Source organism: Lates calcarifer, linkage group LG11 (assembly GCF_001640805.2).
Source record: "Lates calcarifer isolate ASB-BC8 linkage group LG11, TLL_Latcal_v3, whole genome shotgun sequence".
NCBI lineage: Eukaryota > Metazoa > Chordata > Actinopteri > Centropomidae > Lates > Lates calcarifer.
In genome coordinates this window covers 22,688,747-22,715,224 of record NC_066843.1, presented here as the reverse complement: position 1 = coordinate 22,715,224, position 26,478 = coordinate 22,688,747, and the positions used below count along the sequence as shown (strand labels likewise).

The following is a 26,478-nucleotide window of genomic DNA, read 5'->3' as shown; positions in this document are numbered from 1 at the left end:
AGTCCTTTCTGAATAGTCAGTCTGATTGCACAGCCTGCTTGGATCTCCACACCTAAATGACAGTGGAGGACAGTCTGCACCAGAATGGCTTTTAGCCCATAGTTGTGGCCTCTGAGCTGCTCTCAGTTTGTCTGTGTTATTGGGTGTTTGTCCTAAAATGTAGGACATAATGGAACAGTGCCATCAGATCAAATCATAGCAAAAAATATCCAAGTTTCAGATTCAGCCAGTTCTCACAAACTGTCACCATGGGAAGTGATGTGAGTTCATTTTACTGTCAAAAACCAGGACTGAGATGATCAGACTAACATGTCCTGTCAGTGCATCCACAGCCTGGTGTTACTGTCCACACACATCACTGAGCCCTGCTCACTGGCTGGAATATTCAACAGGGTGAGCTCAGTTTATTCATCAACATCATCATCACACACAGTGAACACAGAGCTGCATCACAGGGTCCTTTCAGAATAAAGTGCAGGGTCTGTGCGGATCACAGAGAAGGAACACGTCAGTCAGTGTGGCTCTTTGTATGCACCTTTATATGAACTGATAGTAATGCCACAGGTCATCATTTGTTGTTTTCATCGGTTGCCAAATGTCAGAGGGTCGTGTCTACAAGGTCCAGGTCAGAGAGGTGTGCATGAACGACCATAAACCGTAACCAGCCACTGCAGCGGGCCACATTCCCCCAAGCACTGTTTAACTGAGTGTGTACTGTTGCTCATGTTGGGTGTGGCAGTGACAAATGTCTGACAAATGCATTACCATCCTCCACTGGCAGACAGAAGACTGTAAAAACATCAGATAACTCATATCAGTGATACTGATGCCATATGAGAAACATGTCATGTTTTACTGTTGAGCTGTAACAGATGATCTTATATACAGATTATTCAACAATGAAACAGATAGAGTTGGATGAAGTCATGTGGTAAACAAGAAGAATAATGATTAGATCTTAAATCTGTAAGGTCACTGAACCGGATACAATCAAAGTGCTCTTATATTGTTGGACTAATATACAAGGCCTGAAATTCAAATGATTAACAAAGTGAACTTAGTGCTACATAAAAATATTTTCTGTTCTGTCTGGGTTTCACTTTCTCTCTCTCTTTCGCGTTTCACTCTATTATAATTCTTGAGCTAACACACAAACTGATCCAGCAGGTTATTTAGTTAAGGCTCCTCTCCTCTATTCCTGGTTTTTAATGAAATATAGCTGCAGTCTGTCTGAATGACAGAATTGAAGAACATGAATTCAAAACTTGTTGTTTCATGACACAGAAATATTCTAAACATAATTTATAACAAATTTCACACTCTGTCACTGCATATCTGTGGACAAACAGAAAGAAAATACTGTAAAATAAGGAGAGGCAGATATGTGTGTGTTCTGCTCTTGAAGATAACGTTGGAGCAATCTTTTTCCCCTCAGGATACTCTGAGGCCACTGTAACTTGTTTTGTCTGGAGGCTGGTGGATTTTAGAGTTAAAATAAAGCCTTACTGATATGACATAATGCAATGTTAAATATATTCATAGGGCTGATACAAAGACAACCAACAGTGCTGATCATTCTGTGTCTGCTCCTCCTCTTCATACTGCCACCACTAACTGTCCACTGATGGTTTTGATTAGATGGTGTTGGTTGTCTGTAGGATCTCGTAACTCAAACTGAGATCCCCAAGGAGTTTTTGATAAGGCTTCCCATCACATGCCAATGAGCAGCTGGTCTGGGGTCAGTCCAGGTGCTTCTCAGCGCACAGAATTTGACAGTACATCAGCATGGAGAACACCAGGGCCAGGATCTGACAAGAGAAGAGGAGGTATACAGAGCAGACAGAGTTATCACCTGAAGGAGATAAAACACAGTCACAGCTGGACTGATCCTGTTTGCAGCAGCCGTGTGTCCACAGTCTGTTCAGGTCTGTGTGTGAGACAACTGAAACACAAACGTGTCAGTCAACATAACACACTATGATAAAAATGAAGCACATCCTCAAGCACTAACATTAAGCAGGGTATATAGCATAGATAGACCACACTCAGTGAAGGTTTGGTTTCATAGGTGGGGGTGACATCAGAAGTATAAATAAATGTCATTTTCTTCATGTCATCTAGCAAATAATACATCATGATTAAATTCATTATCATTCTGTCCATTATAATGTTCATTTACCACAAAGTGAACAATGTGTTTATGTTATAATCTGCTGGTTTTGAGGGTTTCTGAGCCTATGAGACAGGGAAAATATCTCTAAGGGCAGAGATACAAGGTTTTCAGCTGACAACATAAATATACAGAAAATTGATGAAAGAAATGATAAATAAATATTGTACCTGCACAACACCAATACAGACTCCAAACACGAGGACTGAGGAGATATTAGAGAGCAGCCACTGCCTGGCCTTCTGATAGCAGGGCTGTAGAGGACAGACAGGGGTCAGTCAGAGACACAACAGACAACAGTGAACAGGAAGAGAACATGAGGAACGGACTCTGTGGTAAACATCCATCACAGCAGACCCACTGACCCACTTCACCTCTGACCTGCTGACCTGAGCTGTGCAGTGAGAGATCATCAGCAACATTTCAGCTGTGCTTACTGCTTTAGATTGTCTGCTTTGTTTCCAGCCTGTCTGATCAGACTTCACTGTAGTGATGTTGCACTGTTCCAACATCTCAGTAATTACTAACAGTGACAGAAAAACAGACACACCACAGTTTTCAGCAGCTCCAGAGAAGTTAAACCTCAGTCCTGCCTGTGTGCTGTTTTCTGAATTTAGTCCAGATGTGTGAGTGTCTCTGATTCTCTGATTCACACATGAGGAATGTGAGGAATGTTCCTTTCTTTAATTTTCAACCTAAAGGTCTGGAAGTCCTGAGAGGACATGCCAGTGTTTCAGTGCATGTAACTGAAGTCACATTGTGTGCTTACTGACTGACTACTATGTGAAGCCACTGTAGATTAGACAGGTAGAACCACAAAGAAAGACCAAAAGAACAAGGCAAAAGAAGCCTTCCCCTGCTTTCAGCTTTAAACGTATCATGATACCAGGATCATTTTTCCAGAGGTCAGCAACCTGACCAAAATATTAAGAACACTGAAGCAGGGAAATACCATGAGTGTGACGTGGATACACTCATTAGTCTCTAAACTTCTCTGACTTTGTGTTGTTTGTCTCTACTACTCCATCCATGTTGTTCTGCGTTTTACTGACATCCAACATATAGCTGCTGGTTGAAGAGTTCAAAGACATTTAGTGGAGTCCAGGTGAGTGTACATTTAGCTGCTAAATAAAGAACCTGTCTTCCTGGTGAGGTGACTGATTTCCTGCAGATGTGTCTATAAGAAGCAGAACCTCAGAGGCTGTGAGCAAATTCCATGGATTAACATGCTGGTAGCTGTTCTTTATCTGTAAATAACAGTGAATCATGAAAAATGAAAACAACATGTAGACCCCCGGTGCTCTGACTGAGCACAAAACCAACCTCACTCCATCCGTCCACACACTGGTCTGTCCCCACAGAGCAGCAGGAGGAGGGCAGTGTTCCATTCAGCACATCATACCAGTCCGTTTTGTTGGTTACGCCACAGCATTTGAACTGGGAGAAGAGTAAGACACAGAGACAAATGCCACTCAGCTACAGGACCAACACACACTATCACTCAAACATGAACTGTCAAGTCAAGTCAGTTTTATTTATATAGCGCCAATTCACAACAGAACTTATCTCGAGGCACTGTACATATAGAGCAGGTCTAGACTGTACTCTTTATTTTATAAAATTTACAGAGAGAGACTCAACAGATCCCACCATGAGCAGCACTAGGCGACTGTGGTAAGGAAAAACTTCCTTTTAAGAGGCAGAAACCAAATGTCAAAATGTAAATAGTAGTAGTAGTAATAATAATAATAATAATAATGATGATTATAGCTAAACGAATCATTATGACAAAACAGTGAAACATTAGTAGCAATAAGACTATCACTAACACTAATAAATGTTTAATTGTTGTCGCATCATCACCAACTGTCAGAGGAGTGACAAATATCTCACAGTAAGAAAGGTAAAGGCCATTGGACTGATTGATCAGACTGATTGTTGGACCTGCTTGTCAGTTGTCTGCAGACACATACATTATGTGCAGTGTATGTAGCTCAGCAGTGGTGAGGTAACAACAGTAAAGAAGAGCTCAGGGCAGATACCTGCTCCAGTGATTCTTTACAGGTAGAGCTTCCACCCACAGTCTTATCATTTCTATTTCCTTTATTCTGTTGCACATAGGCCTGTCCTGCCTCCATGCTACATACTGTAAATAGTCATGCATGGTTTGCTCACCATTTTCTGGACATTGTCCCAGGACTTCTTCAGTCCAGGTTCTGACTCATAAATCTTCATACCTTCCTTTAGTTCTCCTTGCGCTTTGGAGTCCAGCTAAATAAGAGAGGATGTAGGAAAGACACAGAGTTATTCACCTGTCTGTTATCTATACTCGCTCTGAGTGTACACCTGCACAGGTCACCGGTCCATTCACAGGTCTGACACACACAGATAGACAACCAGTCACACACACATTCACACTACAGGTAATTCAGAGTCAGCAGTCACCCTGCATGTTTTTGGACTGTGAGAGGAACAGAGGGGTTGACCCACTCTGACATGTCTGATTACTGTGTGTTTGTGTTTTTCCTTGGACCAGCAACAGTCCTGTCATTCTCCATGAGAGAAGTTCACTGCCTCTGATGGAAAACAGAATCCAGCTAACAGCCACACACAGACATCAGTAACAACTGAGATCAGACCCAAATAAATCAGCTCAGGGAGTCACTGTATGACCAATCAGTGTTCAGTTCAACATCCAGCTCAAACAACAACAGAGGGACAGAACCTGTCCTGTGTTTCTGCTTAAAGAAGCAAACCGACTCAGGAATGATGGGGACAGCTGCTTTGTATAAGCACTGAGTTGTCAGTTTATTAGGAACACCTGGATAAGTCTGTTTAGTCCATCAATCCTGCAGTCAAACCTCCTGAGAATGGAGTTTCTGCTGCTGAACTGTATTACTGCAAATTGTGGACATGGGAACCTTTTTGATTTGAACACAGCCATACTCTTTTCTGATGCACCACTCTTATCACAAACCTGACATTTGTATTTGTGAGTGTTCCTTCATGTAATGAACATTGCAGCCTCCGGTCTCTGTCCAGACTGTTGGTAATGTCACCTCATTTTCAATTACTTAATATGTTCTTTGCTAATTTTGAGTTTATCCTTCCAGTTATTCATTGTACAGAAGTAGGGTTATTAAGATAGTCTACTTTTTATTGCTTATTTTATTCTTATTCTGATCTTATTCTGGAACATGTGACAACAAAAAACCTCAACCTTTGAACCTGAACCATGTAGCTGGTGAGCTTACCTTCTCATGGTAGATGTGTATAACCAACACTAGAGTCACCTCTGTCAGGACCAGGAGCAGAAGGATCACAAAGAACTGCAGAGCAGAGAAGAACAGATATTATAGTGTATACAGGAATAAGCTGTGTCTGCATCTGAGATGTTATTTCAGAGTAGAAGATGTGAACATGAACCACAGCATTTCTGACCACCACTGCTGCATGTCCTCATCTCTCTACTGTTTGATATCCAATGAAACCATAAAATGCCCCAAATGAAGTGCAACAACAACAAAAACATATCTGCAACTGCACTCTCACCATGAACAAAAGGCAGCGCTGCTCCTTAAGGGCTCCAAGACAACCCAGGAAGCCAGTCACCATGGTAATACCACCAGCAACTAGCAGCAGATTGGCAGCTGAGAGGGATGGAAAGGACAAGGGAAGAGAGGAAAACTCTGCCTGTGTGAAGGACAGCCATACTCCAACGCCAAACAAGCCGCATCCTCCTAGCTTTACAGGAAATGTAAAGTCAAAGCAGAGTCAAAGCAGAGCATTAATCACAATATGCTGTCAGGAAGATGATGTGTGTAGCAGAGAGTGGGAAAACCCACATGGGAGAAAATCTCAGCTGTATTTGTACACATAGGTGCTGATATGTGCAAATACTAACCCAGAAGATGAGGTTAAAGACAAACATCAAATATTTGACACAGCACAGACACCTCCGAGACACCGACATCCTGCAAAGACAGAGGGAAACAGTCACTGGACTTTCATGTGGGTCATGATGGTTAAATAACTAGGGAAGATGTTGTGGTGTATTGTGGGTTTTCTTTGTGAGAGGGCTGGTTTGTGGAGTTTCGAGATGGAGAATGTGTAACAGAGCAGAACTTTGTCTCAGACAACTTTACAGTTAGAACAACATACACCACTGCCACTCTCTGTGCTGTCCTGCTGTGTCCACATGTATGTTTGTTGTCATCACACAACAGTGGAAATGAATCAACAGGCAACTGCCAGGATAAACATACACATTTGATTAGTCTAAGCCACACTGCGACATCAGCATGAGACCAGTCTGTAGATTCATGTTAACCAGTGATGAGGAGAGGAGGAATAATTACAGAGACTTACTCTGTCAGTGTGTATGTTACTATGCGTGCGTGTGTGTGTGTGTGTGTATACGTGAGCCTGTTCACAGTAGAGGGCTACTTTGCCTCTGACTGAGTGGTCCTCATACTGACTACTGACCCCACACAGGAAGTCAAACTGCTGACAGGAAGGAAGCTCCCTCCCCTCCTTAGTAAACCTAATTATATTGCTGAAGGCATTTCCCATGTCCACAGAAAACCTATGAGTCACAGGAGTGCGTTACAGCACCACTCTGTGGAAACATGCAGTGAAATCATATCAGTCAGTTTCATGTTTGTGAGTCCCCCACAACCCCACCTTCTCCTTCATTGTCTCACAAAAGACACACTGTTGACATTTTTGAGATTAACACGTTTAAAAATTTGGGGCGGCTGAGGCGTCAGGAGGTAGAGCAGTAGAGAAGTATCCTTGGGCAAGATACTGAACCCCAAATTGCTTCCGATGTGTGTCATCAGTGTGCGAATGTGTGTGTCTGTGCTAGAAAGCACTGTTTGTATAGAATAAGTGCTGTATGAATGTGTGTGAATGGGGTGAATGTGATCTGTAGTGTGAAGTGCTTTGAGTGGTCGAAAAGACTAGAAAAGTGCTATATCAGTACAGTCCATTACTGACTGCTGAGAAACAGGACTTGACTTTTACTTTCATTTTTAAAATGAGTAAGACTGTTAGTCAGAGATAAGCTGGCTAACTTACACTCACTGAACCACATACAGACAGACAGAGTTATATATATATATATATATATATATATATATATATATATAGTTATACGTCAGACTGGGGGTGACATTCAAGAACCACTCAGTCTCTCTGCTTACTTTATTATAGTTGAGGTACTCACAACAACACAACAACTGTAGTGAACCTCTAACTCTGTGGTTTTTTTTTTTCTTTTTTGAATCGTTAATTTCCCAAAGGATTTCCTGCCCACAGCTGTCTGACAAGCAATCAGTTTTGAAGCATCCGTCCTGTTTCTCCTGTCTTTTTAGACAGTTTGGTCTGGAGAGATTTATTTCTTCTGATTATTCCTGATCTTTCCACATTGGTTTATTTGGTAAAACTGAACATAGACAGGAGGAACCGGTGGAGGGAAAAACAATCCCTGAAACTAAAGGACAAAATAATAATTTGTCATATGACTTCTGGAACTTTCTACCACGTCACCTGGTCCTCAACAGCAGATTGTTCTGCCAACCTTCCAAGGTGTTTCCTAGGTCAACTATGGACAACTAATCTGACCCACATGTGAGTTTCTGATCCATCAGCAGGACCTTCTGTCATTTATCGTCCAAAACCATGAAAAATACAAACCCATCACTGTTGTGGCTGTTTGAGTAGCTTTAAAGACAGAAAGTCAGGTCAGGTACATGGAAGCAGGTCATCTGAACACACAACAGATGCTGTCACTTTTCTTATAGTCTCTGAGGAAAACTGACCTGTTGACTTCCTTTTTAAAAAAAAATGTTCTAAGGTTTCTGAAGAACTGTACTGAAACTAAGGGGCAACTTACAGCAGAACAGTGAGTTCTGGAAAACAAAGTTGCTGATAAAGTTTCTCCAGATGATTGTAAAAGCAGAGAAACATTTTGATCAGGTCTGAGTGTAAAAACAGTCAGCTGGTCCTGTCAGGGTTTAACTACCGTCCTTCACACCATGACACACAATCATCACACAGTTCATTGGTTTATCCACTTTACAAACTTTGATTTTAAATGTTATTGTTTTTGATGTTATATGTTATTAATATGGATTCATTTAAATGTGCTGAGTTTTGGGATCAGTGTTGTTACAGCTCAGATAAATTTTACCTGAAGATGAGTTGCAGTTCTTCGTGAGTCCTGGCTCCTTCAAACTCTGGATTTGATCTGTGCTCAGTTTTCCTCTTCAGATCCTCTTTGGATTGGTCCCTGAACCAAGCAGGCCTTTCACACAGCTTTCCTTTCTTCTCTTCCTCTGTATTATCCTCCTCTGGTGGACTGTGTCCGCCTGCTCTCCTCCGTTAACTTGGCTCCTTCCCAGATCCTGAACTTTATTCTTACTTTATGTAGTTTTACTTTTCCTTTTGTTCCCTTTTGTTAACGGAACTCTGCCTTTCCCTCTCTCCTGCTCTCTGCTCAATTATTTCCAGATGTGTGTGTTGTTGCCCGTCCCTCTCTGTGTTCCTCCCCTTGTCCCTCCTCCAGCCCTCAGTCTCGAAACCTCCCTGTCTCACTTAGCCCACTTTTTCCCCTTTGTTCCAGAAACTGTGGGTCACTCTCCAGTTTCCTCTGTCTCAGTGAAGTTCTTTTACACACACTTCCTTTCCTGACAAAATGGTGGATTTATGTTACTGACTTCATGTTACTGCTGAGTATTTCCAGAGCACACTGATGTATTGTACAGTTTTAAATGTTTCAGGCTAGTCACTGCTTTTTATTCCTTTCACTGTAATTACAACCTTAAAATGAGCATAGTATCTGCTCTTATTGGTGCCAGCAATGCACAAGTACTGAATGATTTTAAAAACCTCATCAGTACTCTGCACCAACACAAACAATCTGACTGAGAACAAAAACTAAAAGAAGATATCTGGTTCTGTTTTCATGCATGGTTTCATGCTCTGTATTTTGGGGACTGTGTATCACACTGCTGTAAAGGAAGTCTGTGGGCCGCCTGCTTGGACCTGCTCAGCAGCAGCACAGGCCACTTGTTCTGTACTGATTGTGTGGGTGTAGCTGGTGGAGTCACACTGACATACAGCAGACCCTCTGGTGTGTTGTGTACATTACACATGACTGTGCATCCTGTGCATTCAAATGTAACTGTGCTGAGGTGATGAGATGAGATGCTCACACCTGCAAACTAATGCAGCTGGATGACACACAGCAACACAACTCCACATCTACTGACAATACACTCTCTACTCACTGCTCAATACCACTTTCTACTGGTACTTTCACTCTGCCTTACTCTTTGGGTACTTGTACACCAAATTGAAAAACGACAGAGTATTGTATTTGACAAATGAAGGACACATCCACAGTAAAGATCAGTTTTTCTCTTTTTAATGAAAGAATGTGTTAAATGTTAAATTTCACTTCAGAATGTCAACTAAAATCAGCTCTCTGCAACATCAGCAGATTCATTTAAAGCGATCATCCTAATAAAGCAAAATACACATTCAGTATCATCATATCTAACACATTAATAACGTCTAAACTCCATTCTTAGATTCAGGTCAAAATAAATAAATAAATGAAAAACAAAAGATGATAAGTGCCCCACATCATAAGCTTTTGGACAAAGTCATTGTCTTTAGTTTCAGAATGCATGTCACAAAATTTACACAAGTAATATACAGCCACTGTGTTACCAAGTTATCAACAGTAACTTGTTAGTTTATATGTCTCTGTATCTAAACTCTAATTTGTCTGCATTTCATATAAAAACATTGCATCATTATTTTGTGTAAAACCAGACATGTTCAGAAAACACTGACAGGTGAAAAGTTAAAGAAAACCCTAACATCTAGAGCCTCAGTCACTCCACCATCAGAGCAGGTTCACTGCTGCACTTTGACCTTTAATTTGTCACCATCTGTACATTCACACCCAACACCTGGATTTCTACCATCTCAGGTGATGAGGGAAGAATGAACTAGAACCCTACACACCGTTGAGAGTTTATGTGTTTTCATAGAGAGTGGCGCCCAAACATCCATATTTCTTTGGGTTTCAAGGAGAGAATCACTAAGTTTGATCTACAGAAAGATAAACTGCCAGTGCAATGTATTAAATAAACTAATTGTATATTTTCAAATTTAAAAAAGTGTTAAGTTACTCTTTTATAAAGTAAGCTACATGAAAATATTATTGTGACAGACATAGTTATCATAATCTCCTGACAGCTCAAAGAACATTCATGTATACATCACATCATGAACCTGGAACAGTGACAGCTGGATTCATTTTCTCCTCACTCAGGTAATACTTAAGATTTAGTACTAACCCAAAGCATCATTACTAACCATCGTTCTCCTGTTTGCTGGATGTGTCAGCTTCTCTTTGTGGGGAAAAGGAGTACTCGGCTTTGTGATGCATGATCAGCTTGTTGTTGACAAAGTAAAAACTGTCCGAGCGCGTCTCAAACGGGTTGGCAATCATGTCCTCAACTGAACACAGCAAAACAGAGAGAAGGTCAGCAGGAGATCAGCACTGGAAGATGGAGGGTGTGAGATTATTTCCACACTAATGCAGTGTGTGGAAATAGTCTCACTCCACAGTCTGTGTGTGTGTGTGTGTGCGTGTGTGTATGTCTGCAGTAGTAGTTGTATTACAGTAGGTCAGCAATAATAGCAGTATTTAATGGTACCTGTATCTGGGTCCAGGTCAGGTAAGCAGTAGATGTGCTCACAGGTGTTTCTGCTGTGTGGGATGCAGAAGCCGATCTCAAAGTCAAAGGTTTTGAGCAGGAGGTTTCTGAAAAAATGCCTCTCGATCAGACGGAAGCGGTTCAACGCCTTGCTGCCCACTGTGAACTCCAACCTGAGAGACACACCAGAGACCAGGTTCATATCCAGAGTCCAGTCTGTGGTTTAAGGTCAGGGAAAGATGGTGGTTTTGGTTGTAATGTAAATGAACAGGTTCAGATCAGGATCTGTGAGAGTCTGAACAGAACCAGAAAATAATTTCATAAAACTGGAGTCAGGAGAGGTGGAGGTTGTGCTGTCAGAGATTTTGGTGGAAAACAAACACGTTGTCTGTGAAGATTTTACTGATACTTTCTTTATCAACGTGTCTGTAAAATAGAAAACATAATCTAGTTATGATTACATTTCCTACTGAACATATCTGCTGTTGCAGTTGAATTGTGTAGAAGTGTCATTTCCAGGAGATAACGTTGCTTCCTGAGTTTTCCAGTAACGTGAGTTATTTCTTCCTGTTCTAACACATTCCCTCACAGTCCTGGGACCTGTGTTGTTGCCATCTCTTTCAGCCTTGTTTCAGTCCTGGTGAGGTCTAGTCAGTCTCAAATAATCCACACAACAGACTGTCAGAGACAAACAGCAACTCCTCCTGACTCAACTCCAGAGGTTTTAAATTTCACCCAGAGCCCAGTGACTCCACAGAGAAGTGACTGCCATACAGAGGGGTCCTCACCAGAACTGGATGTGTGATCCAACAGGTAATGTCAGGGATTAGAATTTCAAATCCATAGATTACATAATTTCTGTATTATTCCACCATTTTGGGAGGTGGGCTTGTTTGCTGTCTTACAGGGGGTTGGGACTGCTATAAGCTGCATCAGCCAGCAGTGAACAGTCAACTGATGGATTCATTTTTTGTGTCAGAACTGAAATACAGACCACTGTAAATATAACTAGTTGTTATGGACATGTGTGAGTTCATAGGCAGAAACCCAAAATACGTAATGTGTCAATGTGTAAATGAATCCAACAGGCAAAGTAAGACATTACAGCCCTTTGATAAATAAAGGACTGACATAGTCATTATATCATTATTAAGAAAACAACACTTGCTCAGTGCTCCGTGTTAAGACCAGTAATTAACTTCTCCAAAGAAGAAATCTGTGTGTGTGGGTGAGCATTTCTAAAAACTTTTAGCAAACACTGACCCTCTATGGTGGCCCCTGAGGAAAACACACTCACACAAAGAACTCTAGGCCTCAGTCAGAGTGTCCATCTGTGTGTGGCCTGATTCTCAGAGACACACTGATCTGTGGTGATCACAGACTGTTGTGAAGGCTTATCTTATTCTACATTTTGTACAATGTGGCAGCTGGATAAGTCGCCACTGTAAAGTATGACTGACAATGAAAAGAAATAACTGATTTCTTCTTGAGACTTTCTATCACCTACAACAGTCTGGGAATGTAAAGACTCAGAGGACAGTGTGAACAGAAAAATCTTTCTTTTCTTTGGTTTCAGATCATGGTGACCTGCAGTCACAGCAGTTGATCCAACAGAATAAAACATCTTTGACTTACGTAGCTCCTATCTCCCTGAGAGTCAGGAAGGCAGGGGAGAAGTGGTACCGGATGAATCTATTTGTGTCAAGTTCAATGACATCTTGAATTTCTGGAGAAAATTAAAGAGAGTCAGTAAGTAAACAAGAGATGATGAGAAAAATGATTATGAGCAGGCTGCACTACTGCCTTTCAGATTACATTGTACTGTGGTGTGTTTTAGTATAAAACACACATAATACATTCTCCATGGCTCCAGAGCATAACTGACCACTAGAGGTGGGGGAGAAAATCTACTGTATTCTTACATACATCGCCATGCGGACATGAATGATTCTGAATCAATTCTCAAATGTCAAAAATCAATTTTCTAAGTGTTAATTTGGTAACCTGCGACTCATGTCACTGTGATATGCACTGATGTACAGAATGAGTGGCTACAGCTTCTATTTGAAGTTAACACTCTTGTTACACATTTGAGTAGAAATAGATCTATCCTTTTCCCCTCAGAACGCCATAATTATCTGATTTAATGCAACGATAAATATTTATTGATCCAGAGAGGAAAATTTCCCTCAAACTGACTATGAATATTAATGACCTCCTGAGAATGATTTCTAAAATTGATGAGCCACTGACCTTTACTCTAGTAACTAACTACTCTGTAATGACTAATGCAGCCACTGAAGATAACAGGCAGAGCTTCAGAGTTGTTTGAACATTCAGCATCTCTACAAATGTAAGAGAAACATGAAGCTACCTGTTGGACATTGTTTTTTCATGTCAAGGATGACCACTCCGCTGCTCAGGTCCCTGATCTTGAAGCGAGAGAAGTTGATGTTGTAGATGTTGTCCGCTGGTGAACACAGGTACTCTGCACACATCCAACCAACAGCAGCTGAAAATTCACCTCTTCAGGAGCCTTTCATACTTGACGTGGCATTGAATTAGAGAGAGAAACTGCAAAGGTTGGGATTCCCCCACTATGTAGAGTATGTTCACATCCTAACTGTTGCTCTGAGTATCATTTAATGCAGAGGAACAGTACCTGAGGTCTGTACTACAAAGCAAGTTCAACATCCTCAGGATATCTTTCATTGTATCCCAGCAAGAAATGAAGTTACCTTGTTAACTCCAAATCCTGCTGCATAGCACAGGTGTCAGAGAACCATGATAGAGAACCTAGCAACATGCTAACAGTTCAATCAGTATAATTGTGTTTGGAATAAGATTAGTAAACTGCAGGATACAGCTGTGAAACACCACCACGAGCAAGGTTTGTCAGAATTGGCACTGGACCAGAACTGTCACCAGACCAGGACTGTGCAAATGGCATAGTGTGGCACAGTGTGATGTGTAGTGACTGAGAGTATGTGACTGTATCCAGATATCCTGCTCTGAGAAACACAGCAGTACACCAACAATCAAACACAGAGGAAGAGTCCAAGGTGTGCTGGTGTACAGATCTGCAGGTCTGCAGGGTACTGAACAGAACTGCTCCTTCCTGTATCCAGTCCATGACCAACCCATACGCCCTGACTGGACCAATGCCTCCTCTATCTATGTGGCTGTTTAACTGACCCATCACTCAGAGGTCCATGTGGTCACTCACTTCACTCAGACTCTTCACAAACACTGACTGTATGTCAGATTAAAAAGCTGCTGAGCTGTAGCTCTGAACATGCTCCTAGTAATTTATTTACAGAGATACTCTCTGATCTGAATCATATCTTATGCTCCTGTGTACTTTGAATGCATTTATTGTGAGTTGTTATAGACAAAAGTATCTGCCACTGAAGGTCACTTCATGAGGATGAGGATGAGGATGAGGATGAGGATGAGGTCAGGGCTCTGTGCCAGGCCAACTCTGCATTTAGATTTAGACTGTTTTAGAATTAAGATTTCTCTTGAGGAGAAACAGGAGAAACAACGTTGTCGTACTGGACTGTTGCATATTGTACATGACCCCATATTTCTGTGTCCTACCTGTGAACTTGGGAGAAAATTTGGGGACGACACTTCTTACTATTACCTTACAGTACTTAATGAATGTAATACGTTAATTACAATATGTGACTCCAGAGCTGTGCAGTACAAGCCCTCCATCTGCTTCACATGGCTCCCACTTGTATTAACTACCTGATAATTCAAGTGCTTTCCTGTTGTTCATGTCAAAGATTGAGCCAAAGCGAAATGTGGCTGTGCAAACATATATTCAAGTATATATGACATGTATGTATATAGGTATAAATCTATGTAACAGCTGACTCACCCTTTGTGTAAGTGTTCAGCGATAAGACATGCTGTGGGGTTACTGGTTCACCAGGTCTCCATTCAGCCACCACCTCTCCTTCCCTTTCTTCACCCAGTGTCGCCCCCCCTGTAATAAAGCCGTTCCAGTCCTCCATCCCTCCATCGACCACCATCTCGTCATCTGTCCCCCAGCCCTCTTCCTGCTGCTCCTCACTATCCCCATTTTGGGTTTGGAACTCCTCCTCTCCATTTCCAGTTGTGGTTTCTTCCTGGCTCTCCATCTGTCATGCCAACTCTTGTTTCCTTTAGGCAAGTGTTCTGATTAAATCAGGCCGAATTTGTTAAAAGCGTCTGTTTGTTAAGTGTGGTAAATGCTGCTGCAGAGGATATAATCCACAGATCAGCTCTTACACTCACGCTGCTGGAGTCTAAACTGATTATGTCAGTCTGGATTTGGCAATCTGAGTTAATCCCTAATTAAATCTGGACACGGGCTATGTCTTCACACAGCAGAAGACATTTTATTTGCCAGTCTGCACCTTTCTATACTGATCCATAAGAACAGTAATAAAATAGTTGTGGGACAAAAACTCTGCTGAGTCCCAGAACTTTCTTCAGCTAAATGAAAAAGAATCAGAGATAACTGTCCCTCACAGTCCATCCCTCTTTGAAGCACATTACATCAGTCAGTACAGATGAACTCTACAAATGTCTGGGACTGAATGTATTTTATAATTGCTCAATTTCTATGCTTATTGTTGGACACTGACACTTTTTTGGTGGAGGTTGTCTGACCTCAAACTCTGAGCTTCAGAATCACTTTGATGGTTCAACAGGTTGTAACAGGGAGGATGGGGCCTTGGTCATTTGAACACCTGTTGTTGCTCTGTGTAACTTTGGTGAGCAGGTACGATCTCCCTCTACCTGAGTGATAGTCAGCTGCTCAAACTGCTGGAATCAGGTCCAGCAAGTTCCAGAGTGATGCTGAACTGTGGATCAGTTAAACAGACTTAAAAGTCATTAAAAACCAGCGTTCATCTCTGACATCCAGCCAGGAAACTGACAGAAATATCAAGAAACAAATTAGAGTTTGGTGTGTTTGTTACAGCCACAGCACTTCCTGCTCCAGAAGCTGGGGATCATGGGTAATATACACAGATGGGCTGTGTTTCAGTTCAGTGAGACAGTGGGACTATGCAGTCAGAGCTCCACTCATCAGATTCAGATTGATAGACTTTGTTTTCTGTATATGAAAACCACTGAACCACTCAGACTCAACCCAGCAGAATTATGTTGATAAAAGAGTGATAAACTCAGTTGCTCTGTTGTGGACAATTCCACTTTTATGATTTGTCACATTATTGGAAACTCTTTTGTCCATGTTGGGACCCTGCAGGAATGATGATGCTAGTTTTCCAGTGATCTGATTGGTCGTAGTTGGGCTGTTGACAGGTTTTGATCTGATCTGGATCTGGAACATCAAACTGACTGTTTTCTCTAAATTTCTGATTCAGTATTTGGCAGTAGAATGAAAAATGCGGCCATTTGATGAAGTTCTTACAGAAGTAATGCTGAACATGGTGTGATGTTTACAGCAGGGCCCATCAGTTTGATGGAGTTTGCTGCAAACATAATCCCCACACATAAGCAGTTGTTTTGCCCCACATTCACTGCAACAGTTGGAGCAATACTTTGCAGTTGTGTGTGTTTGTGTACAACAGGATTTGAGAAGTTACTTCATTTTTATTTGTCTTTGCAAGAGAAAAAAATCAAGCTTCTTACACAGTTTCTTCTGTCAACAACTTCTACAAACACAACTTCCTTTACAAAGGTGCCGTTTCTACAGAAATACCGTAAATAACATAAAAGCTGCTCACTGACAGAATAGCCTCCTCCAAGTGTCCCACTCTCTCTCCTTCACAGGTTGTCTGATCTTTGTTGTTCTTCTTCATCTCGTCATGTAATGAAGTGTGTCTTTTACACAGGATGTACAGGGTGAATCTGAACACACCTGACACACACACAGAGGGCAGCCATTCATACTGACACACAATCTAACATCTGCTCTAACACTGTTGTGTTATGGATGTAGCAGGAACAAATGAAGTCCTCTACAAACAGCTGTCTCCATCATTCTACTTCATCTGTTTGTCTTTCCCTCCCTCTGGCATCAGATCCAGGTCCTCCTCTTCATCTTCATCTTCATCCTCCTCTTCCTCCAGTGTGGAGTTTCTCATCTGGCCCCAGATTGGAGCCAGTCTCCCCTCTGCTGTCACACCCATTGGCTGAATGATTTGGTCTCTGAATGAACCACAGGGGGACAGAGTAGTGCATCATCAGTTTCTCTATGATCCTACATCACAGACAACACCATCTTTCCACACTCACCGTGACAGTCTGTTGATCATGCTGATGAGGTGATAGGCCTCCTGCTCCTTCTCCTCCTCCGTCATGCCCTCCATGGGATCAGGCTGCTCTGCCTCCACCCGTCCAGTCACCAAGTTAATCCTGGCTTTGGCCTCCCGGTACTCCTCAGTGTCAGAGTCCGAGTCGCTGGAGTAGTGGGAGGCGTACTGGCTGTCGCCTGAGTTCCTTCCTGCCGTGCAGCAGCCCCCGAGCTGCCAGCAGCCCTGCCGCGTTGCCATAACCCGTGTATTTGACAAAGCGGCTGACTGTGAAGAGACACAAGATAAAAAAAAACGTTACTGCTCAGAACTGAAGTGGTTGACAGTTGTTCATCAGATGTTTCATGTGTGACAGTGATTCCACTGTCATGAACTGACTTCACTCTAAAAACTGCTTTGACCAGGTTACTGGAGCTTCACACATCTGATAAGATGATAAGAGACAGAAGACGAATGTTTGGACAGAGGCCACTGGTTTTTCCAGTCAGTATAGATCTGTGTTATTGAAACAATCTTTAGAATCAGAGCAGCGGTCTGTAAGACACACCTTTTAAAACTGTTATACAGTCATATCTGTCACAGTCTCTGTGTCAATCAACCGCCTCTGCAGCATCTCATCAGTGACACCTTCAAGAATTCAGCAGGAAAAGTCATGACAGATGTGTGAGTCTGTACCTGGAGCTTCTGCAGGACTCTGACAGCAAGGGGAAAATGTTTCTAAACTGTATTTGTCAAAAGCATCTTCACAGATGTTTTTACAAAAAGTTGAAGGGCTCTGCCATGGGAGTAAATGAATGTGTGGAGAGTACCGTTCTCCTTGCAGAGCACAAACAGCAGCTCAGCAGCACAGTGCTTTACATCTGTGTCAACGTGGGTCATGAGGCGGACCAGCTGGCCTCTCAGTGTGGTGTCCTGCTCAGGTCGGGTGGCAACGTCCCTCAGTGGAGGTAAGATCTGGGTTCAAAGTTGGGGTCAGCGATTAGTACTTCACAAGGCCACAGAGGTGCTCATGCAAAATAACACTGATGATGAGTTATGATGTGTTGAGTTTAACTGGAACTGATCTCTGAACACCACTTTCAGGAAAAGTTTTCTTCTGACCCAGTTCTAGAAGACGTTTTATTATCTGTCTGTTTTTCTCAGCAGCAGTAAATGACATTCGAAAAACCACATTACCTTTTGACGTAAGTAGTGACGTGTCTCCCTGTGTACCCGAGAGCTCTCAGTCAGCAGATTCAGTACAGGGGTCAGTTTCTCCTTCAGCTTGTGACCCTGTATAATAGCACATTAAAGCTAAATCATTACATGTAGTATCAAAAACATGAAAACATCGTTTATTAGAGGTATCTTTATGGGTGGGTGCAAACAAAGTGTTCATGAACTGAACACAATACATGTTCTCATTAAAGTGAGCACAGGGAAGCATCCTTTAGTTTAACGATAGCCTGTGTCTATATGATCACTGAAACCACAGAACAGCAGGTTAACACCATCAAATTAAGATCATCAGATATCCCATTTATCTCATGTGCCCAGTGGATGTTGTTGTATAAACAGTAGTAGCTGCACTTGATTCCATGTTCACAAAGCTCAGAATATATCTTCATTTCATAAATCAGACATTACTGGTATTTGACATGCAACATTTTTTTTTTCTGCAAGTATGAGTATTAAGTCATTCAGGTGATAACACCAGGTAGTCACAGCACCTGTGCATTTACACACACACTCAACACACTTGCCCTGTTCAGGCGTCTGTCCATGAACAGCAGCAGTGTGTGGACACAGTCCATGTTGACTCCCTCCCACTTGTGTGATGCCTGGTCCACACGGACAGACAGCAGGACGTCCAGACATGGCAGCGGCAGTGCTGACAGGATGTTTACTGTGTGTCTATGGAGAAAGTCATAACCTTTTTAAAACATTAACATAAAATTATATTATCTATGTTCTTTAGCATGCTACTAACTTTGACTTCCTCTAATTTGTACATTTATTTAGTTACAGATCCACCTCTTACTTCATATAGACAGACAGAGCTGTGCACCAGTTTTAGGCACTACAAGTAAAGTGAGGATATTCAGTTCTTCTCTTTACGCCTGCTCACAGTTTTATTGTTCCAGAATCTTGGAGGAGTTGTCACAGTTGTTCTGTGGATTTGGTCTGTCTCAGTTTTGTTCTTCTGGTCTCTGGAGATAGTTCTGTGTTTTGGGACTCGTTGTCCTGCTGATGAAGAATCTAAATATCTTAGGTACATAAAACTTTTGCACAGCACTTTCATCATCCATTTAGGAATGTGTCTAATAAATACAGTCATGTTTAAAGCAACAATACAGCAGTCTGACCCTTGAAGTTCTTCCAATGTGTCCTCTCCATCACATGACAGCAGCAGGCAGTGGCGTAGCACAGCTGCTAGGTGGCGATACAGAGCAGCTTCCTCCTGAAAAAGACACAGCCTCCTGCTTTTAAAGAAGAAGGTTACACGTGATCCATAATGTCCTGTGATGTAACTGTTTACATAATTCATCAGTTTAAGTTATTTAGAAACAGTCTTTGTTATGTGTCTTTTTATAAATGTGGTCAGTTTGTCTCTGGTCAAAAGTATTCTGATGAACCTAAGACAGAATTGATGAATGGTCATTGATGGATTTATTTTTCCCTTTCCAGTTTCCTGGAATCTCTCTACTTTGTCTCTAAGATAAAGTTATTAAATGAATGTTGGCTGACACTGATCCTGCAGAGTAAACTTGATCCATGGATACTGGGCTACATAGAAAAATACAACATTCCTATCTGAAAATGGTCTGAAACAGAAGAAAGAAGCTGTGAGATCTACCACTAACATCAGGATATGTTTCATTAGTTTCTTTGATTCAGGGAAGGACATGGTGTGATGGGGGTGCAGTTCCTACACAGTTTGACAGTACTGAAAGCAGGTCAGTGACTGAATCAGCTGATGAATTCAGTTAAAACAGCTGGATTTGTGAGTTTTCACCTCGTCTGGCTCCTGCCTGTGACACATATGAGCGATGTTGAAGAGCGTCTTGAGGATCTCAATGACTTCCTGGGACATCTCCTTGGAGATGGGTGGAGCTGTGCTGTCACTGAGCACCTCATACCCCTCCCCCCACCTCACAGCCAGGCACTTCTCCAGTGCTGTAGTGAGCACTGACAGTCCACGCTCCTGACGGGGACAAATACACCACTGAGCACTGAGGAAGACCTAAACCACTGCTCTGAGACTGAGAGAAGAAAATGCTTCAGTCTGATCAAGTGACTGAGGTGATGTACCTCACTGCAGAGATCTACTTATGTATCTCAGCATGTTTTCATCACCTGTGACAGATATCATACTGTGCTTATGAAAACTCAGTGTATGATGGAGAGATAGATGTAATATATTTCTGGTGTAATGATTCTGATGTTTTATCTCCATCACAGAATAATGACGACTTTACTTGATGATATTGTGTTGACTTAATAGATTATTATAATCATCTTTTGATACGTAACATGAGACAAGTATGACAGAGCTGATTTCCATGTATTTGATGATAACAGATGACCCAAAACATCACAACCTGACACATTCTATCTATTGATTATCAGAAAATGTGAGAAATGTTGAGATGATGTTTTCTCTGACCTCCCATAGATGTGAACGTATAGATTTACCTGGGATAGCTGCAGCCTGAGCTCAGGCCTCAGGGCTGTCAGCAGGAAGAGCAGCCTCAGCTTATAAAACTGGCCACTGGATGGCGCCCTGCTCCAAATACCCTGCTTCAGACTCTCCCACAGACCCTGCAGAAGTCTTCAGTGGAAACAGAGAGTAAAGGGAAAGTGAGGCCAGTGGTTGGTTAGCACCTGCTGAGCACAGTTCATTAAACACTGTTTGTCTTCCAAAGAATTTGAATTTAATTTGAATCATTAAAAGAATACTTATATGGCTGGATACAATGAAACAATCATGTGATACTCATCCTAACATCAGTCAGTGTACACTGGTGAAGTGTGCACATCCATATATTGTATATATATTGTCAGTTAGCTCCATGTCAGAAGAGCTGCCATGAATAGAAAGGCTGAAGGTTTATTGGTTACATGGTGTAGTTTATATATGATTTTACACCAGCCTGCAGAGAGCACAGTCACCGTGAAACAAAGTTTTGAATTTCTCTGGTTACAGAGAAAGTACCGGTGAAAAACAAGAGGCTTCCTGAAGGTTTTCTACACTCATCTGACTGAAACAGGTTGGATAAGAGGTTTTTTTGTTTGTTTGTTTGTTTCCAAAATGAAACCATGGAGCTCAGCCCTCTGTGGCACTCACTGACACGGAGGCTTTGTGCTCTGATGCTTCACCAGTGTCTCAACTGTCATCAACCTAATAATGGCAGAACCTTTATTCTCATGACATTTTATGAGAAAATCTACCCATTTGAAGTGTCACCTTAGTGTGCTGGCCCTCTCCTGGGCCCTGGGGCTGTTGTAGATGACATTACACAAGACTTTCATGGCCTCCTTGCTACACACGTCCCCATCCTCCTCCATCTCTTCCTCCTTACTGTCTTCTTCCCGGGTGTCTTTCTTCCCACGTGCCAGCACTACATGACCTCCGTCACCACTCCACTTATAAGCAGTGATGAACTGAGCCATTTGTAGCAGCAGCAGCTGCCTCCACAGGAGCACAGCATGTTAGCGCAGAGCTAACAGACAGAGGTGTAGCAGCAAGCATCCTCAGCCTGTGAACCTCTGTGAATGTGGCTGTAACTGACTTGCAGATCTTCAGCCTTCTCCCCCTCCTGCTGTGGGCATGTCTGCTGTAAGCTGACGCCACCCAGGTGTGCCAAGGTGAAAAGAGCACTATCTGTGACCAGGGGACCTAGGGCCCGCCAATCACGGGACAAGATCCGCAGTGTATGCAGGCAAACTCGTAAAACTGCAGGTTGAAGCTGGTTACTGATGAAGCAGAGCAGGGCTGTGGCCAGACGCTGGAAAACATTTAGTCAAGCAGGAAAAATTTACAGTTACACAATGGCTGAGAGGAGATTGTTAGAGGAGAAAAAAAACAAAAAGAAAGAGGATATAGAGAGAGACATGTCTATGTCTATGTAACACAATTTATTAATTTACACACACACACACACACACACACACCAGCCTACCTGCCGGAGAAGGAGATCAGGTTCATCGTCGTCTAAGTCTGTGTCAGATTCAGAGTCAGGAGCGTAGTCCCTCACTTTGTTCTTCTTGAACTGATCAACCAAGAGGGAGAGTTAGCACGAGTAACTGCAGAAGATGTTACTCCTCATACCTGATGGAGCAGGACAGGAAGCACATTTTAACCCTCTGTACTGTGGATTTATGTGTTCACCCCTTCACATCTTACTGCTGGAGCAGAAAGACTCAGTTCAGCTCGCACTGACTCATTCTCATTACGAGAGAGAACTGAAACTGCTGCACTAAGGAAACTAAATCTCACCTGGCACACAGAAACAACCTGCAGAACAGCAGGAACCTGGACCAGAACTGCACGACTCTAAATTCAGGCACAGTAATTGAATAAGTCAAGCACTGCATTTTTAACACAAAAATAACCAGAATAATTCTTCAGTCTTTCCACTCTCATTTCAGAGCGAATACCCTCTGTCCCTGTACATAAATTATGATTCTCTGGAGGTGAACACACACACACACATACACAGGCTGTTGATCTCTCTCTATAGTTTCCAACCTGAGCAAAATCAACTGATGAAAAACCATTGAGTGTGAACCACTCTGGTAGAGAGTGTGTCACAGCTGGAAATAAAGCCAGGCTGAGTTATTGCGCCATTAAAGCAACTTTCTTGATATTAATACTAGATCTCCAGGCTGTCTTTGTCTGGAACCAAACAGCATTACCTTTAAATAACTGAGCCACTGCCCTCTGAGGTCCTCTGGTTACAGAGTCTGCAGAGTCTGACAGAGTCTGCTGTAAAAACTACACTGTTCAACTCTCACTGTCCTGTCCAGAGAGCAGCTGTGTGCTAACAGTTTGTATGTTTACAGGCCAATGATTAATGCCCAAAAATAATCAGATAATAACAAATATAGTCAAACACATGTCAAACCTTACAGCACTGTGTTTAACCACTCAACAGAAGGAGTGTCATCAGTGATTTTACTGTTACACCTGCTATTTCTATTGGTCATTCCAAGACTTATTTTTTAAATCTGTTAGTTTGGAGTCATGTTGTAACTTTGATTTAACCATTAATCATTAATTGTATTTTTTATTTTATTTAATTTTTTGCAGAATCTTTTTTATTTTGGTTGTTTTGTTGTTTTTAATCCTGTATGTTTGTATGAAAGATGTTTCTAAATAAAGTTTAACTTCACAATACACATATTTCATTGGCTTATTATCTAATTATGTCCATTCATTTCTGCACTCAGTGACCTGTGCTTTTAAAGGTTACTGAGGGTTTTGGCAGTGTTGATCTTCACAGTCCAGAAACACAGAGTCAGTTAGTGTAGCTGAAGGTCAGCAGGGTTAACATGCTGAGTCATGAGGGATCCCAGCAGCTTTAGACACGATTACACAATCGATCTGGGAGTACACACATGCACACACACACTGGGAGTGACAAAGCATCATAAGCCCTTTTACAGATTACTGTAATACAGAGTAAATTCATAGTCAGCTCATCTCTCTCTCTCTCTCTGTATTTACCTCCTCCAGTTGTCGTTGCTGCAGTCAGTTTGTCCATGAACAGGAATGCATGTGTATAAAAGTGAAATCCAAGAATTAGAGAAAGATTAAGTTTTAGATGGAAGGGGGACAGAGAATCTGACCCTCCATCTTTATCCAGGACAACCAGTTCACTGCTTCAGCAGCCGCACACTCAGTGACCAGTTTTACATCTGTGTTGTAGTCTAGACAAGAAATGAGTCCTTCCTTCTCAAGCGTCATCTGAAGCATCATCACTGTCTGATCCCAGCAGCACAGCTGGAAGTGGATGTGATAGTTTCTTTTGTTCCCTTGGAGGTCGTATTTGCATCTATGTCCTGTCCAGATTACTTTTCACAGCCGTCCTCCCACATGACGTGACTGTGCCTCAGACCACAGTGACAGGTGTGTTTGACAGGTGTGTTTCACCTGCACTGCTCACACATGACATGGTTACTGGGCTTCGTTAGATATACAAGAAACAGCATTCAGCTACATTGACTGGAAAGGACTGGTTAAAGCTCTGGACCATTTCCAGCTTGGAAATGTGAGTTGACTTGGACTTGGATGAGCTTGTGTACACCACCCTGAGCAGTAGTAGTTAACAGTGTCCTCTCTGATGCCCTGTACGCTAAAAACTGTACAGGGCATCAGACTGCACACACAGTGTCTTATTATTTTCCTTACTGGACCTTCACTGAGATGTGCTCACCACTGCATCTCTGTTTAGGACAGAAGTCATTTAACATATCATACAGACAACTGGTCATCTACAGCCAGGCTGTTGTGTTGTGTGGTTTTTTTCTTGTTATGCTGCACCGACTGTGGAGAGGAGATCTCTGGGTAAACTGAGATTGGAAAATGTGGGTAACACTTTAGTATTTTTTATTATTTTGAAATGTGAAGTATATAAGAAATACATGTTGTGTATTAACATGTCTGTGTGTTGGTAATTTGGTTTTCCTTTGCTGTGCTGTTGTACAGACTATGTCTGTATTAAATTAAAGTCATTTGTACAGAGTCAGATCACAACATACTTTATCTCAAGGCTCTTTACAGAGTGAGGTTGAGACTTTACAACAGAAACACAACAGTTCCCACAATGAGCAAACTCATGGTGACAGTGGAGAGGGAAAACCCCTTTAACAGGAGGATACACCACTCACTGACTAATGATGCTGTGGCCATAGTAAATTACATAATTACTAATAATTACATAATGCTCATATATGGGGAGCAATATTTTCAGTGCAGTGAAAGATTGACACAGGTGTGTACTGGGATGCAGATGGGGTATATAAAAGGAAGGAAGAGGAATCTTGTGTCCTGCTGTAAAGATAAAGCCTCCAGCAGGTAGGTCTAAAGTGGTTAAGGTTGCACTGAAGGAAAAAATGGCAGACAGACAAAATGTAAAATAACAAATACAATGATGGACATAGATAGTGGGGGAGGGAAAGACATCCTGGCTGAAAGTCTGATGTTTTCATTTACTGACCTTTTTTCTCTCCTGCATCTCAGTGTTGAAGAAGAAGCACTCTGCATACTATGGAGAAACAGAAGAAGACAGAGCTTCAACCAGTCAGGCAGTCTACATCACTGCTTTACACACGTCAGTCACACTGACAATGTGTGTGCGTGTGTGTGTGTGTGTGTGTGTGTGTGTGTGTGTGTGTGTGTGTGTGTGTGTGTGTGTGTGTTTGGGGGGGGTTCTTTGTTAAAATGTTATTGTTCAAGAACATTTCATTCAGGCTGTAATGGCTGTAATGTGGGATTAACATTTATGCCAATTAAGCTTATTTGAATAAGTGAGAGAGGTGGAGGTGGTGAGAGCAGCAGCAGGTGGAGCAACACAGAGTAGACATGAGAGAGAGAGGAAGCAGGGAAATATTCAATCACCACAAATGAACAACTCCTCTGTATTATTTCAGGCCATGTAATTCAGCCACTGATATCCACTCTTCTTCTCTTCTTTCCATTCATTTTCCAAAGCACATTTCAGAAGACAATCATAAAGACTCTGGGTGTTGACAGGAGATAAACGTGAACAGGGGCGCCGACTTCTAAACCTGATTATTACAGTAGTTAATATTACCAGCTGCAATGATGCAGAGTGTTTCCATGGTTACAAAAATGAATATTTCTAGAAACGGATTAATGCAGTAGCCATAGCAACTATCAGTGACCTGGGTGTTGTAGCTGTCCAGTAGGAGCTGGACGGTGTCCTGGTCTCCTTGGGCGATACTGTCAATGATCCTCTCCACATCTGGCACCATGCCTGAAGCCTGACCAAAGAAAAACCAGTCCATCACACAGCAGCTGCACTTTCTTTATCATTCTGACCAAACACTCTACTTACTACACTAACTCCACTAACTACAGTAACTTCAGTGAGTTCAGTACACAGGTCTACACCTCTGTTTATATAAAGGATCAGCAGAGACCACAGCTTCCTGCACTCACCTGTTGATGTTGTACACGCAGCCTCTGATAGCCTCCTCTCTCTGATACAGCAGTGGATGTGTAATCTTATTTCTCTTCTTGCTCAACGCCTTCCCTCCCTGCTTCACTCTCTAAGCCCTGGATTTACTCAGGCCT

At 42.1% G+C, this 26,478-nt stretch overlaps 3 protein-coding genes across 3 annotated transcripts; all 3 read right to left on the bottom strand.

Annotated features, from left to right (window-relative positions):
* Nucleotides 1–834: 834 nt before the first annotated feature.
* On the bottom strand, nt 835–8,699 carry tspan4b (tetraspanin 4b). The gene is made up of 8 exons (XM_018698386.2): nt 8,364–8,699; nt 6,075–6,144; nt 5,723–5,914; nt 5,425–5,499; nt 4,346–4,441; nt 3,494–3,607; nt 2,341–2,424; nt 835–1,808 (listed from the first exon to the last, which is right to left on the bottom strand). The coding sequence occupies exons 2-8, from the start codon at nt 6,141–6,143 to the stop codon at nt 1,740–1,742; spliced, it is 699 nt and encodes a 232-aa protein (XP_018553902.1). The 5' UTR covers nt 6,144; nt 8,364–8,699; the 3' UTR covers nt 835–1,739.
* Nucleotides 8,700–10,514: 1,815 nt separating this feature from the next.
* unc119.2 (unc-119 lipid binding chaperone B homolog 2) lies at nt 10,515–15,053 on the bottom strand. Its single transcript, XM_051074079.1, has 5 exons — nt 14,792–15,053; nt 13,280–13,393; nt 12,541–12,622; nt 10,906–11,078; nt 10,515–10,705 (listed from the first exon to the last, which is right to left on the bottom strand). Exons 1-5 carry the CDS (start codon nt 15,051–15,053, stop codon nt 10,557–10,559), a joined length of 780 nt encoding a protein of 259 aa, XP_050930036.1. The 3' UTR covers nt 10,515–10,556.
* Nucleotides 15,054–16,438: 1,385 nt separating this feature from the next.
* On the bottom strand, nt 16,439–26,156 carry si:ch211-195b15.7 (synembryn-A). Its single transcript, XM_018698328.2, is given in 15 exon segments — nt 16,439–17,073; nt 17,161–17,366; nt 17,368–17,444; nt 17,987–18,131; nt 18,354–18,449; nt 18,920–19,070; nt 19,523–19,617; nt 20,173–20,361; nt 20,853–20,988; nt 21,625–21,845; nt 21,890–22,165; nt 22,340–22,429; nt 23,887–23,904; nt 25,379–25,426; nt 26,067–26,156. Coding segments are annotated over 15 exon segments (2,004 nt in total). The 3' UTR covers nt 16,439–16,907.
* Nucleotides 26,157–26,478: the final 322 nt, after the last annotated feature.

Coding starts and splice junctions, on each gene's coding strand:
- tspan4b (XM_018698386.2), bottom strand. CDS start 6,143: ATGTCGGTGTCTCGGAGGTGTCTGTGCTGTGTCAAATATTTGATGTTT. Junction 2,425..3,493: donor GTGTGGACGGATGGAGTGAG/GTTGGTTTTGTG, acceptor TGTCCTCTACAG/CCCTGCTATCAGAAGGCCAG. Junction 1,809..2,340: donor TCTGTATTGGTGTTGTGCAG/GTACAATATTTA, acceptor TTCTCTTGTCAG/ATCCTGGCCCTGGTGTTCTC.
- unc119.2 (XM_051074079.1), bottom strand. CDS start 15,053: ATGGAGAGCCAGGAAGAAACCACAACTGGAAATGGAGAGGAGGAGTTC. Junction 13,394..14,791: donor GCTGAACACTTACACAAAGG/GTGAGTCAGCTG, acceptor GGATGTGTGCAG/AGTACCTGTGTTCACCAGCG. Junction 11,079..12,540: donor CTCAGGGAGATAGGAGCTAC/GTAAGTCAAAGA, acceptor TGTGTCTCTCAG/GTTGGAGTTCACAGTGGGCA.